The following is a 15,576-nucleotide window of genomic DNA, read 5'->3' as shown; positions in this document are numbered from 1 at the left end:
ATGGTTTAAGTCTTACTCAAGGCATTTTCTTCCTAGCATGGTTCCATTAAAATGTTACTGCCTTGGGTCCTTGCAGGATATTGAAGTCCATCAGTAGGGTTACTTGTGGCATTTTAAAACTATTCAGATGGCTGAGCTTTTGCAACTAGGGGGTACTGAAGTTCTACAGAGGATTAGATTACATCTTATTTTTTAAAAATTTGGTAATCGGTGAAAATCTTTTAAAAGTTAAAGTCTTTAATAAAATAGCATTGAATGACACATAGCAATTTGCATAAACAATATTTAAACACACTTTATTGTTGAATTAACCATATAAACTCTCATCTGCGACAGAACTCTCCAAATAATGTAAATATACTTATTTGGTCTTATGTTTGTGTTATATGAATTACTGATAATTCCAATTTCAACTATGGAGAAATAAAAAGGTACATTGGGTTGATACCACTAGGATATAGGACACTTATAGACCAGAAATTGCCTACTTTCAAACTGAAGATCAAAGTAAATAAGTAATCTAGACTTGTAGCAAGAACAAAAATACAACTAGAAGGCCTAACATAGACAAAGACATTATATACTTAATCTTTAAATGTTTTATAACAAATCCGAAATTATTCAAATAAAAAAGAAATGAATTAAAAAAAATTTAGTTTTACTTTAAAATATGTAAGCATTTTAATAAAATAAAGAAGCTAAAATCCTTCAAAGATTTTTTTTTTCCAAACTCGTTACTTCTAATAATAGGGTATTTTCCTCTTGGTTTCTTAAAAATTATGTGGAATCATATATCCATTATTATATTCCAATTTAAAATATTTATGACTCTTTAAGGCACAATGATTTTGTATATTCTATATCAATAAAATGAAATCCATGAAAATATATTTAGGCTTTAAGATGGATTAAATAGAATTTCTTTTGTCAGAAACATTTAATCAATGTATCTATCCTTTATTTTTATCAGAAGCCAGAATTCAGTATGAATTTATGTAAATCCAGATGTCCCTTTGTTTCAAAAATGCTTACCGTGTTTCATAACCTGGCATTTTGACAACACAGACACACTTTAAAATGAGCTGATTTTACAAACTAGTAACTTTTTGAACTTTATTTCTCCACAGAGCCCACATGATTATAGTTAATATATTTCTACTTACAAAGTTTAAACAATATGTAATATAATTTTTGCTTAATCTGTGATAGTACCATCTAAAATTATACAAGAATAAGATGGCTTTCTCTGAAAGTTACAAGGAAGGAAATTTGAAATACTACATACATTAGAGTGGTCATCATAACAGGATCCAGCGTGCACATCATTTTATTATCAGAATTATGTGAAATATTTGCAATTTACACTAACCAAAGAGAACGGTTTAGATTTTATTGTATGGAGTATGCTTATCCTTCATTTATTCCTAAAGCAGTATGTTTGCTATACATATATACATCATCAGTAGAGCACAGACGTAACAAGATCATGCTGCCATTCAAAAGTTAGGTGCCACATTTTTATTACAATCACATGGCATCCAAAATGCAATATATTGCTATGAAAATGCAAAATTTTTCAGACTGGCATTTATGAATGAGGTTGGTCACAATGACATGGGATTTTATTTTACACAAATGAAAAAGATTTATCATAAATATATAGACCAATATATAACATTGAAGAACAAGAAGCAGAAAGGAAACAATGCTCTTGCGTAAAGATCAATTCGCTTAGCTGCTGTTGGAATAACAGGTTTGGCAGGGGGCGGCTTCTTGTTGTTCTTTGCCTGAGATTTCCCAAGCCCATTGTTGACTTCAATAGGTTTTCCATAGCAGTCATAATTGGATAATTCAAAATCTCTTGGTAAGCTTCCAACAATGCTGAAGTCATTAGACCTCAGGTCAGACTTAGAGGTGCAAACCTTTTTGCATCTTGTCTCTCCAACCTGAGAATAAAAATTAAGGACAGGGTATATTTAATTTTTTTCTATTCATAAAACATCTCTTCAAAAGGATATTTAAAAAATCTGATGGTCTAATCAGTTGACTATTATCTCTGTTTGGCAAAACAATTTAATAGCAACTGATTAGACCATCGGGTTACCTGAACATTTAGGGCTTGAAAATGTTGCCCATATAACAAGGCTTATGTCATGGAATAAACTTTTGACAGGTTATTTTATGTCAAAGGATCAAAGCGCAAACCAACATTTATCTCAGGCGCTCCCAGGCTTGTGAGAGTTCTCAGCTGAAATACCAATGAATAAAAATCCAATATTTAACCATAACACAGACCACATTACCACAATATGTGGATTACGGAATCTTCTGGTATTTCTAACCTTTGACTTCCCCATGGATTCTATTTCCAAAGACGGTGGCTTATAAATGACTGAGGCATTTATCTCCTCAATGAGACAGACTCTGTCTCCAAACCACACTCACAAACAAGATCTAAAAGATGGTCACAATTACCATGAACCAAAGATTTACTGGTGAAAGGCATCCATTCCTAATTTGTTGACTAAATTTGAAGAGCCAACCACACTCAGAGAATCTAAAGAAATTGTGTGTATTTCAGCCAGATCATAAGCCATAGAGATTATTCAGTTGATGGTCTCTGAATTATTAAATCTGAATTCATTCCCCATGACATACATAACAATTATTTTACACTGAACTCTAGCAATCAGAAATGCTCTTAGAAAAAACAGAGGTGTAGGCTAACCCCAGTGTCTAGGATAGCCCTGATATTACAAAAGGCCACAGAAGGGCCAGCTTTTGACTCTACTGCTTAATTTCCTACTGTTCTTACTCCTGAGTTCTATGCTTCACCTTTGGGATCTCCATTATCGATATTTACTGATTTGACTGAAAAAGGAAACTATGTCATTATATATACTGTCGGTATACTATAGTTTTTGCCTTGTTAGTATAATACATATGGATTCTACTTACCCTAAGTTATGGCTGGGTAAAAGTCATGCTTACTCTAAGAAGTAAAACACATTATTTCCTAGAAGTACTTCAGGTAGCAGGACCTTATCCTTTATCTGAACAAACACTGAGACATATTTTCTGGGCCAGAGCCAGATGGCAGTGTCTAGAGGTGGATAGCACACATAATTAAGATACACTGAGTGGAAAAGCCAAAATGTGTTTATGCATCTCCTGTCATTATACATGTAGGTTATTTCCATTTTTTTTCAATTATGAACATGTATTGGTAATGTTATTTTTTCAGCTGGTATGCAAGTGTTAGCTTGATCATTATATACTTTATACCACATAGATATTTGTACAATCCCATTGAGTAAGAATTTTTAAAAAATACGTTTATATAAACATAATTATACAAAAATACACAAGAAAGAAAAGATATGGAGTGCCAATATATTAACATATTTAGAGAATGTTTGTTATTAAATAGCCCAAATGGAAACACATTTCCATCCTGCTTTGATGGGACTTTGTTTTAGCTACCAGCAGCCAACCTTAAGAAACAGGATCCCCACCGCTTTTCTAATGTGCCCTTACAATTTGCCAATTGTGAGATCTCAGCTGAGCTTAGAAGAGTAATTGTGTCTTGATGAGGTATCTGGTTTTGACGGAGCAACCACAGGTCTAGTGTCTAGTCCATACCAATTTATGCACTGTGTCTATGACAATATCTGGCAAAAAAGAGGGGCTGGTGAATGAGAAAGACAGCAAAGGTAGCAACTAAAATCTAAATTATTTAAATAGGACTTTGGGAAATCATATATATATATATATATATATATATATATATATATATATATAATTCATGAATATATTTATTTGACTATTATAAATATTTGACTGTACATGAGTATTATATATGTGAATATTATGAATTATGAATATAATGATTATATATGATAGAAAATAGACTTTATATATATAAAATTTACCTTTAGACCTTCCACTTAAATTTCCCAATTGGAAATTTCAAAAGGCCATTTTCAGCAAGCGGTTTGTCATTTAAGCTCCACCACCATGACAGACTCATGCACATACACAGACTCATCATATTCACATTCACACACTTTCCGTGTAAGTGTGCCAGAAGGAAGCCCGCACTTAAAGCTCAAATTTTCCAGTGCTGTCTGAGGAGTCGGTCTCAGTATGTACCAGTGAACTTTTGTAAAGAGTAAAATGACTACCTTCACTGGAACAGAGGTTGAGAACAGGCTCTACATATCAAATCTGTGCACTATCCTCAGACTCTCAGAGTAATCTGCAAAATCTGGGACTCTGTAGATATCCCAGTCTTTCTCCCTTGAGAATTCTCTAAGAAATCTAAAGTTTTAGATTCACTAACTGTGCTTTAGAATCCACTTATCAAAACAAAGGAGTATTTCTGGCTTCTGCCAATAGACTTAAGAAGCATGTTTCTTCTTGGTGATTTTACTTTTTCACAAAGAAAGAGATGCATATTTACATGAGAAATACATTTGCTTTAAGTCATATTTTATACACACCTACATAGCTATAAGTATAGTTTTAGTATCTATAAATAACTAAACAAGTAATCAAATTTATATGATATTATAACCTAAGTCACACATAAATGCTTCACATTTTCTAATCTGTTTTATTTACATAAACATATTCTTAGATTCTGCTAGCAATCTGAATAATTTTAAAATTTTACCTACACAGTTTATTCAAAATGTGACACAGGATGTTATATTTATTCAGAGAGTTTATTTAAATACAGTAAACTTGTCAGTAAGAGAAGAATAATTTATTCAATGTTAAAATAATAAAATAGAAAAGTACTCCAAAGGGCTTCAATTTGGTTATACTAAATCTTCAATCATTTTATTTATTAAAACCTCTTTTAGAAACATAGTTGAAGATTCTTCTATTTGAAAAGAGTAGGGGTGTGTGTGTGTGCGCGTACTGATGGAGAGAACCTCTTCTACAGAAATATTTTTTAATTATGTGACACAACTGAGAAAGAAATAAGAAGTCCTCAGATTCCTTAAATAAGTCATGATTCATTAACAAGTTGGCTGCTCTCCCCTTTTTCCATTCATCAGAGATTTTATACAAACATAACTTTTTATTTAGTTAATACTCTCCACACATAATTATCATATCTAATATGTACATAAAAGTACAAATTTATTAAAATGTTTTAAGCAATTATAACATGAAGAGAGATTCAATAAACTCCTTATAAATGAGATACTAACCCTACATAACGCATTATTAAAAGTGATCTTAGTTATATTAATCCCCAATCTAAAATTTCTCAATTTTTCTCAGATAAATATGTGTTTTAATTTCATCATATAAACTTGTCACTTTTGAAAATCACTGGTAGCAAAAATGAGGTAGCAAAAATGATAATGAAACTGTCAAGAATAAAAAAAAAATGATGCAGAGAATAACTTACTAATGTTTCAAACTGAAGCTTTTAAGATTTTCTTTGTTGTCCTTTTCAGTTTGAGTCACACATTTAAAGGCAAATAACCTTATGCAATATTCCTTGACCAGAAGACTTACGCATGATTTCGTGGTGATAAAGATACCTTCTGCAGTTGATGAAAACACGTTCAGAAGGGAATAATCTCTATATATTTTACTAAATTTAAGTCATTCCTTATTTTTAAAAATTTAACATTACCATAAGAAACAACTATCCCATTGAAGCATGAACAGTAGATTTTATTTTTAATTCAATCAAATCCAAAAGCAAGGATACTATTTTTGTCTTTCATTCACAACTTTCTTGTGAATGGTACATGGCACACACTAGGCATTGAGAATAGGGTGGTATTAACAACAGTAGGTCCTCACTGTTTTTGCTGAATTAAAAGAAAGAAATGTGTGAGTGAACAAACAAATTAGTAAACAAAATATTGTAATGGTTGAGGAAGTCCTAAATTTACCTGGAAAATTATGTATGTATGATGACAGATTTATGTATGCAGCTAAAATTATAAAAACACGTTAAAAGCTAGATTAAACTATCATTGCTCTTACATTTTTTTATATCATCCCTTTTCTTAGCAAGGACAGTATTATTTTAAATATCAGCATCAAAAATTTCCTATAATCCAAATTTCACTGTGCTTCCAATGACTATTCCTATGCTGTCTAAAAATAAATGACATATCATTTTGAAACCATGCCCCACAGTGTTAATGAGATTGAAACCAGCAGAAAGTTTAAAGGTTGTTTTTTAGAGAATTGTTTCTCCCTAATCAGCTATTGTGTCTTTTCAGACCCCACTAACAAATCCACTAGCTGTTTCTACAGAGGCTTGAACTCAAGGTCAACTGATATAGTTCCAGCCTATGAACAAGAAAGGCCTGCATTCCTTAACAGATAATGAGCCTAAGACCCCATTCGAGTTTATACCAGCTCTTGGAACATGCCCATAGCCCCTTGTCCTTGGCGTAAAATAACCTCCTGACTGACGCCAGGAGCTGAATTTTTCCTCCTCTGGTGTTAAGTCCCCACCCCAAAGTGAACACGGGATGGATGCTGCATGTATGTTTGCTCAATGTGTGTATTCCACCTTTCCTCATGAATAGTCATAAGTTTCCCTGCCCTTTTCATCAACATATATGTAATCTCCTACCCTGAATTCCCCTTTAAAAACCCTGCTCCTTAACCTGGAACCTCGGAGATGGTCCTTGGACACCAATCCGCTGTCTCCCCAGGTTGCCAGACTCCTAAATAAAGGAATCTTTCCTTTCCGGCCAGCACCTGTCTTTTGAGTATTACCTTTCCAGTGGCAAGCAGCCGACGTTGGGTTTTGCTAACAATTTCATTGAAATTACTTAGCAAAAGTTTGTGATTTGAAAGCAAAATACACTGGAACAGATGCATTTTGAAACCAAAAACTATATTTTTCACAGGAAAACCATCAATGAAAAAAGAAACAATTTTTTAATTTCTTTTTTTACATACTTTTATGTGTCAATGTGTAACAATCTTACTGAATTTATCAAGCTTACACATTTGCTCTAAGTTTGATATCTATATATATCAAACTTAGAGCAAATGTGTAAGCTTTATCAAGCAAATGTGTAAGCTTGATAAAGCTTGATATACATATATATATATATATATATATATATATATATATATATATATATAACTAAGCTATTTTCGGATGCATTCACGTTCTGAAATCTTTCTCAGGGTACAAATACTACATAGGTCCAATGTTCATTTGGGGGCGCCTGGGCGGCTCAGTTGGTTAAGCGTCCAACTTAGGCTCAGGTCATGATCTCATGGTTCATGGGTTCAAGCCCTGCATTGGGCTCTGTGCTGACAGCTCAGAGCCTGCAGCCTGCTTCAGATCCTGTCTCCCTCTCTCTCTGTCCCTGCCCCCATTTGCACTCTCTCTCTCTCTCTCATATAAATAAACATTAAATTTTTTTAAAAAGAAATTGCATTTGGCCTGTAAGCAATGAGAGTAATTTACATTTATTTCTGGAGATTAAAATTTCTGGTCAACTTTTAAACTCCCTAAGCATCACTCTATAACTTCTGTAGCAGAATGTAGCAGGTTCAGAATTAAGACACGTGTGTTTCTATTAGCAACCCAAACATAGAGAATTGAAATACAGAAGTTCTTAAATATGATGAAGTTTTCTTCATTGGGAAATTATTTTAATGCCTGAAGGCTAAAGTTTAAATAATATAATTCTGGGGGAGAGTTCAAGATGGCATAGAAGATTCTGAACTCACCCCTCCCATGGACATAACAAATCCATAACTGCATATGGAATAATTCCCTCTGAAGGGGATTGAGAAACTGGATTGAGAAGCTTAGGTGCTGACTCATGTGACATGGAAAGCAGTGCAATGAAGGGGATTGAGAAGCTGGATGAACAGAGCCTCTGCAACAAGGAACAACAAAATGGGTTGAAGAGGCAGAGACACTGTCTCGCTAAGGATAAAAACACACCCGAGATGCAGCACTCCATGGATCGGAGGAATCTCAAAGATACAGAGATTTATTTACCCTGAGGAGTGAAAGATTTGAGCTCCATGTAAGGCACATTACCCCTTAGATTCTGCACAGGAGAGAGGAACCCCCAAAATACTTAACTCTGAAAACTTACAAGGAACATATCCTTGTAAGGAAAACTATGAAACTGTAGTGACAGAATAACCCACTTTTAAAAAGCTCATGTGCTGGCTCACTTGACATGGAAAGCAGTGCAAGAAATACAATCAAAAAGTGCATATCTATAGGTGAAGGAGGCCTCCTTACTAATGTACCCACTAGAGAGGCAAGAGAAAGCTGGGCCTCTCTCTCCCCAGGAACTGAGACACTGGAGGCAGCCATTTTTACTATCTTGTTCTGCCATGCTGATTTTGGCACTGGGGAGCACCATTTTGGATTTTCCCTCTAGACTGCTAATGTCAGAGGGCGTGATCCACCAAGAGTGTCAAACAAGCCTGGGCCTTGTCTAGGCCTTACAGCCAACAGCATAATAACCCTACCCACCAGTGCATCTGCAGCAGTGACAGCCAGGCATCGCAGCCAGCTGGTCCAGGGCCACTCCCACCTATCATGTACCCACAGCAGTCATTTCCCCACCACAATAGGAGAGTGCACACAGACTACACAGGGGACATTCCTGGAGCAACCTTGTTCTGGAGACCGGGGGAATTGCCCTTCTGGGCCCCACAGGACAACTTCTACATAAAGCTACTCCTTCAAGACCAGGAAAAGGAGCTGAACTACCCAATACATATAGAGAAAGTCAGGTAAATGAAGAGACAGAGGAATATGTTCTAAATAAAAGAACAAGACAAAACCTCAGAAAAAGAACTAAATGAATGGAGCAAAGCAATCTACTTGATAAAGAGTTCATAGTAATGGTCATAAAAATGCCTATCAAACTCAGAAGAAGAAAGGATGAACACGGTGAGAACTTTAACAAAGCTGGAAAATATAAGAAAGTACCAACCAGGGCTGAAGAATGCAATAACAGAAATGATAAATACATCAGAGGGAATAAACAGCAGATTATATGATATAGAATAATAGATCAACAATCTAGAGGACAAGATAGTGAAAATAGCCCAAACTGAACACGAAAAGAAAAAAGGATTTTAAAACGTAAGATAATTTAAGGGATCTTTGGGACAATATCAAATGTGCTAACATTCACATTAGAACTCATATAACTCACTATCAAAAACAAAATAAAACAATCCAGTTAAAAACTGGGCAGACGACCTGAATACTTTTCCAAAGAATATATGCAGATAATCAGCAGGCACATGAAAAGATGTTCCACATCACTAACAATCAGGAAAATTCAAATCAAAACCACAATGAGTTATCATACAACATCAGTCAGAATGGCTACTATCAAAAAGATAATAAGTAACAAGTGTTGGTGAGGATGTACACAGAAGGCAATCCTTGTGCACTATTGGTGGAAATGTAAACTGGAAAGTAGTGTGGAGGTTCCCGAAAAAAATTAAAAAGAGAGCCACCATTTGATCCTGCAATTCTGCTCCTGGGTATTTATCTGAAGAAAATGAAAACACTAATTCAAAAAGACATATGTACCCCCAATGCTTATTGCAGCATTATTTACAATAGCCAAGGTATAGAAGCACCTAGGCGTCCACTGATAGATGAATGGATAAAGAAGATGTGGTAAATACATACAATGGAGTATTACTCAACCACAAGAAAGAATGAAATCTTGTCATTTGTGACCACATGGGGGGACCTAGAGAGTATTATGCTAAGTGAAATAAGTCAGTAAAAGGTAAATACTGTATGGTTTCACTTATATTTGGAGTTAAAAGCAAAACAAACAAGCAAACAAAACGAAACAAACAGACTCATAGATACAGAGAACAAACTGATGGTTGTTGGAGGAGGGGGGCAGGAGGATGGATGAAATAGGTAAAAGGAATTAAAAGATACAATCTTCTATTTACAAAAATAAGTGAGACACAACAGGTAAATTTCAGCATAGGGAATAAAGTCAATAACTTTGTAACAATTTTGTAAGGTGAGAGATGGTGACAAATCTTACTGCACTGAACATTTCCTAGTGTATATAAGTATCAAATCATTATGTTGTACATATGAAACTAATTCAATATTGTGTAGCAATTATTCTTTGATAAAAAATAAATAATTCAGTCTAATGTTCTAGATCCTATTTATCCTTTGTATCTATTTTCACAAATAATTTTGATATGTTCTATAGTACTCTGAAAATCTGCTTCCAATGAATCTCTAGTATCAATCCCACTGCATCGAATATATTAAGATTCCAAATTCCTTGCACATTGGTGTTCCCTATTACTAGATAATTTCTGCAATCATCCAGACCCCGTGACATACCATAAAATGGAGCTGGTTGTGGCACTACTGAAAATCAAGCACCCATTCCATAGAACGTCTTTGTTTTCTTCTCTAGATCACTTAACCAGAGTTCAAGTTAGTAGGTAGGGGGATTAGTAGGTAGGAAAAATGAGAAAGTGGTAAAAGACTAGGAGATATACATTGGGGGACTGATAGCTAGGGCCACATATTTAAGGAGTCCATATAGTGACATGTCCATATAAAAAAGGGGGCTCAAGTATTCCTCCTTCCATTTCTGGAATGGGGAAATAAGTATGTTTAGAAGGAAAAGCAAAGTTCCTCACAAGGAGCTAGCATGCTTCAAATACCAGTTTTTTTGTTTTTTTGGGTTTTTTTCATTTTTTTTTTTTTTTAATGTTCTGAAGCACCCTTAACCAGCCATGAGCTCTTCCAAGGTACTATTTGGTGGTTTGGGTCATAACAGAAAGTAAAGTAAAATACTGGGGGAAAGAACCAATATTTCTCTGAAAAGGTGTGTTCCTGGTGCAGGAATGCAATAAGTCTGAAACAGTCCGATAGGTAGAGTAGCTGTCACATAACTGAAGTGTTAAGAGTAGCTCAGTGACGTGTCTAATCACTAGGGTGTGGCAGCCAGGCTACAGGTTCAGTGAGGATGCTGGGAGACTTGAAAAGAGTATTGGGGAACTCTGCTCCCGGGAAGATATAGTAGACATATACTGGACCTTATATAAAACAAACCTAAGAAGACTGTGAACAGTGGAGAAACAACCATTTTCCAGTTGTGGACCTTCAGACGCATGGAACAACACGTTGTTGAGTGTCCTTTTTGCCTCATATATCCCAGATTTGAAGATGAAGGAGCTGAAATTCAAAATGAAATTGGTACAGATAAAAATAGCTCCAATAAAAGTCTAATTTCTCTATCCAAAGGACAAAGAAAAGAGTAGCTTAGCAAGACAAAAACTTTATTTTTTAATTTTTATTTGTTTATTTTTTTTTAATTTTAGAAAGAGAGAATGCCAGGGAGAAGGGCAGAGGTAGAGAGAGAGAATCTCAAGCAGGCTTCACACTCAGGACAGAGTCCAACATGGGGCTTGATTCCATGACCCTGGGATCACGACCTGAGCCGAAATCAAGAGTCGGACGCTCAACCAACTGGGCCACCCATGCGCCCCAAGACAAAAAACTTTTAGACAATGTTCTCTCTAGTCCAATAAAACACCACACACAAAAAGGTGACCCCATCCCCACCCACGCCAGCAAAGGTTGAGTGGGGAGCTGAGTCTTCCACCTTTAGAGGCTGTAACAAGGTGCCCAACACTCCCACCACAGTGATATCAGAGAAGACCCATTAAGGAGAGAGGACTCCCATCTCCATAGACCACTAACAAGGCCCTGCTTCCCCCATTGCATCAGAGGAGACTGTGCAGGCAGCATGGACTTCCACCCCTACCCAGCAGAAACAGACCGCTTCTCCTCTTCCACACTGGAGGTGATGTCATAGGAGCCCTAGCTGAGGGGCAGGAATCACCACAAAGTGGTAATGAGGGCACCCCCCCCCCACACACACACACTGTGTATCAGTGGAGACCACATGGGTAATTAAAAACTAGCAGTCCCACCCTGCAATAATAAAGAGCCCCCAGCTACACTGTGTCAAGCCCTGGACTTCTACTTCCACTGAAGTCCTGAAGCAGCACCCTTCCTTCTCCCAGCAGGACAGGGCCAGAGAAAGCCATCTAACACAGAAAGTTTCAATAAGATTCAGAGTCCATAACAAACTATGAAAATGTCCAGGTTTCAACAGAAAACCATTCATCATATGAAGAACTGGAGAAGATCTCAAACTGAATTTTTTAAAAAATAGAGTCTGTAGATAACAACACCGAAATGAAAAATGTGTTAGAATCATCTGAGAGAGGTTCTAAAACATGGATGATTAAAAAAAAAAAAATATTTCAATCAGGTATTATGAACATTTGTTTGAAAGCACTGACAAATAGAAAGCCTGAGCAAAGAAATACAAAATCTCAGCAAAAAGAAAGTCCAAATGGAAATTTTGTAACTGAAAAATACATTCAGCAAAATATAAATCTCAGTGGATAAGCTCATCAGAAAAAATGGAAGGGGCAGAAAAAAAAATCATTGAATTAAAAGATATAACCAAAGAAATTATCCAATCTGAACAAAACCGAAAAAAATTGACTAGACAAAATGAAGAGAGTCTCAGGGATCTGTGGGACTATAACAAAGGATTTAACAGTTGCATCATCAGAGGCTCAGAAAGACGGGAGAAAGAAGGTGGGTCTGAAAAGGGTACTCAAAAAAATAACAGTCGAAAACTGCAAATTTGACAAGAAACATAAGCCTACATTTTTAAATAAGCTGAATAAATCCCAAACAGGATAAACCCAAACAAATCCCCACCAAAACACAGACTTTAAGGATAATAAAGACGAAAAGAAGTCTTGAATGCAGCCAGACAAAAATGAGTTTACCCTCAGGGGAAAACCAATATGAATGAAGAGGAGTTCTCATCAGGAGCCATGGAAGCCAGATGGAGGGAGGAGGCACAATATTTTTTACATGCTAAAAGAAACGAATTGTCAACCTAGAATCTTATACCCATTGAAAATATCCTTCAGAAATAAAGGGGAAATCAAGATTTTCTCAGATGAAGGAAAACTAGCTGAATTTGTTACCAGCAGTGCTCCTCAAAATATTGAATAAAGGAAATTCTCTATAAGTAAACAATGAAAGACATATCAGAGTAAAAGAAAGAACATGGTGAGCAAAAATATGCATAAATGCAATAAGCTTTCCTTCTCCCTTGCAGTTTCCTGAAGTATATTCGATGGTGAAATAAAAAGTAGAATGCTTTCTAATTAGATTCTCAGAAATATTTACAAGTCTATCATAAATAGAAAGTTAAAGTGACATTAAAGGATGTGATATTTTTACACATCACACAAACTGGTAAAATAATGACACGAGCAGACTTTGATAAGTTATGTACATATAATTAGTACCTAGGACAATCACTAAACAAGATGGATAAAGAGACACACTTTCAAACACAATATAGAAAACTCACAAAATGTCATTCTCGAAAATGTTTAAAGTAACCTTCATGAAAGCAAGAAACAGAAAAGAGGGAGATAAAAAATGGGATAAGCAGAAAAGAAAACATAAAACAATAGACTGAAGCCCTAACATATCACTACTTAGATTAAATCATATCATCTAAACATACCAATTAAAACATGAGAGTGGTGGAGCGGTTCAAGGTCATAAATCAACTATATATGTTGTCGACCAGAAACTCACTTCAAACATAATGATTTAGACATGCTGGATGGAAAAGGATGGAAAAAGATATGTCAAATGTATGACTTCTCTAAGGTCATGATCGTTCTTTATTAACAAACAGTTTAGCTTTATTTATCATAAAGAGAGTTAGGGTATGAAAGAATCATAAGGCCTTAAAAACCCTCCCACAAGGTAGCAACTAACACTACAGAGACTTGGCTGTAGATGCAGAAAATGAGTTTAATGACTTTACAAGAAATTAAAATTTTCTAAAAAATATAGCTTCAGGCAGCACCACAAAAATAGTTTACTTTTCATATCTACAAACATGCACCTGGCATACTTGTCTAACATTCTAGGTAAGGGGTGTGATGGTAGATAACAAACTGAAAGAGTAATATTGGGCCAAAATATAGGCAGAGAAGGCAAGATTTTCAAGGTTGTAAGATGGTGTGAACCTATTAGTCTCCTGTGGAATGTACCAGGCTAATAAGCTCAATGGCAATAGCCTCCTGGTTTACTGGTCATCCCAAACAGAAGGTATCAATCAGGGGAGCTTTGGGGTAAGTAGAAACCTATCCTAAATTCATGAAACAGCCTGTTGATCCAGAATTTATCAGAATCTAAAGGCACTGACCATTACTCTTAGACCAATGATCAAGTGACAAGGCAAGGTCCAATTCTGCTGCAAGTACTCACCACTGGGCTGGACAGATCTCTGACTACGGTATAGTTTTCCCATGGGCCAGGCATCCTGTAAGTAAGTAGCCTGCCGGCCATATTCTGTGTGGAACTCTCTAACTTGATAGGGAACAGGAAGGGGGTTTTATCAAGAGCATGGGCTCCCCTAAATCTACCAAGTGGGCAAAAGGTCAGTGCTTCCAGCAATCCTCTGGCCTTTGAGGCTTATCAGGTGAGAAAGAACAGGAGGGTCTGTAGCTTTGACAATATCTCCACAGTCAATGGTACCCATCAAAGAAGAAACGTCTCATTAAACTCCATGGAAAGTCTTCTAGAAAGTTGATAAGGTGTTGATTTCTTTTTATTAATTAGTATTTGACCTAAGTATTTTTTATTTCTCTTACAAAAAGGTTCGATGTGTTTCAGTTCCTTTTTATCTGTGAGAGAAGAATGAGGGAGCACCAATTCTATCAAAGCTTCACACCCACAGAAAAGTACCTTTCTCCTGAACTGCAGAGCGGATGGGGGAAATACTTTCGCCAGTGTCATTCTTACCTGCAAAGTGCTAATGTGAACAGGAGTCCCTGTACCATTCACAGTATTCTTTTTAGCAGCATTTACATTTCCACCTTTTCCATCTGCCTGCTCAGCCTTTGCAATTCTGGCTTTCTCTGCTTCGACTCGTTTGGGGTTATTCAACATCACCTGCACAACAGCATACTCCACCAGAGAAGCAAACCCAAAGAGAAGACAAGCAATGAGCCACACATCAAGGGCCTTCACGTAGGATACTTTGGGAAGTTCAGCAGCAAGGGTTGTGCACTCGGAGGCCAAGCTGAGTACTGAGAAGATACCTACAGAAATAGAAATAGCAGTTAAAGTTGCTTCTTACCCCTGTGAAATGTTCTGCAAACATTACTTTTTGATGATATCCCTCTGCAGTTAACTCCCAATGTTCATCAGATCTCTTTCAAGCTCAAAGAGTAGAAAAAATAATATTGACATACTTTTCATGCAAGTATTATTTAATGTAGTTGGAGATGTTTGTAAATATTTAATATTTAAAAGTAAATAGAAATTTAAGCCAACGTGTAAAAACACAATTTAGATCTGGTTTAAATATTAAAGATGTCTGAAACTATTTTGTAGTATCTCGGAGGAAGCCACAAAGCTCTCTAGTTAGAGTTATTTCATTTTTCAGCTTTATTTTAGACAGTCACAGAACTGCATTTTAC

General features: G+C 35.9%; 1 protein-coding gene across 3 annotated transcripts in view; it reads right to left on the bottom strand.

The window, feature by feature from the left end:
* Positions 1-269: 269 nt before the first annotated feature.
* The window catches only part of GLRB (glycine receptor beta), a 99,244-nt gene continuing 83,937 nt past the window's right edge, over positions 270-15,576 (bottom strand). For all 3 annotated transcript variants that reach the window (XM_060653908.3, XM_060653907.3, XM_060653909.3), the window contains 2 exons: positions 14,897-15,195; positions 270-1,946 (listed from right to left, as the gene is read on the bottom strand). In XM_060653908.3, coding sequence (XP_060509891.1) covers positions 1,650-1,946; positions 14,897-15,195 — 596 coding nt within the window. In that variant the 3' untranslated portion in view covers positions 270-1,649. The remainder of the gene's footprint in view (positions 1,947-14,896; positions 15,196-15,576) is intronic.

The sequence above is a fragment of the Panthera onca genome, chromosome B1 (assembly GCF_046562875.1).
Source record: "Panthera onca isolate mPanOnc1 chromosome B1, mPanOnc1 haplotype 2, whole genome shotgun sequence".
Classification (NCBI taxonomy): domain Eukaryota; kingdom Metazoa; phylum Chordata; class Mammalia; order Carnivora; family Felidae; genus Panthera; species Panthera onca.
The sequence above is the reverse complement of the archived record's forward strand: the minus strand, read 5'-3'. Positions and strand labels throughout refer to the sequence as shown.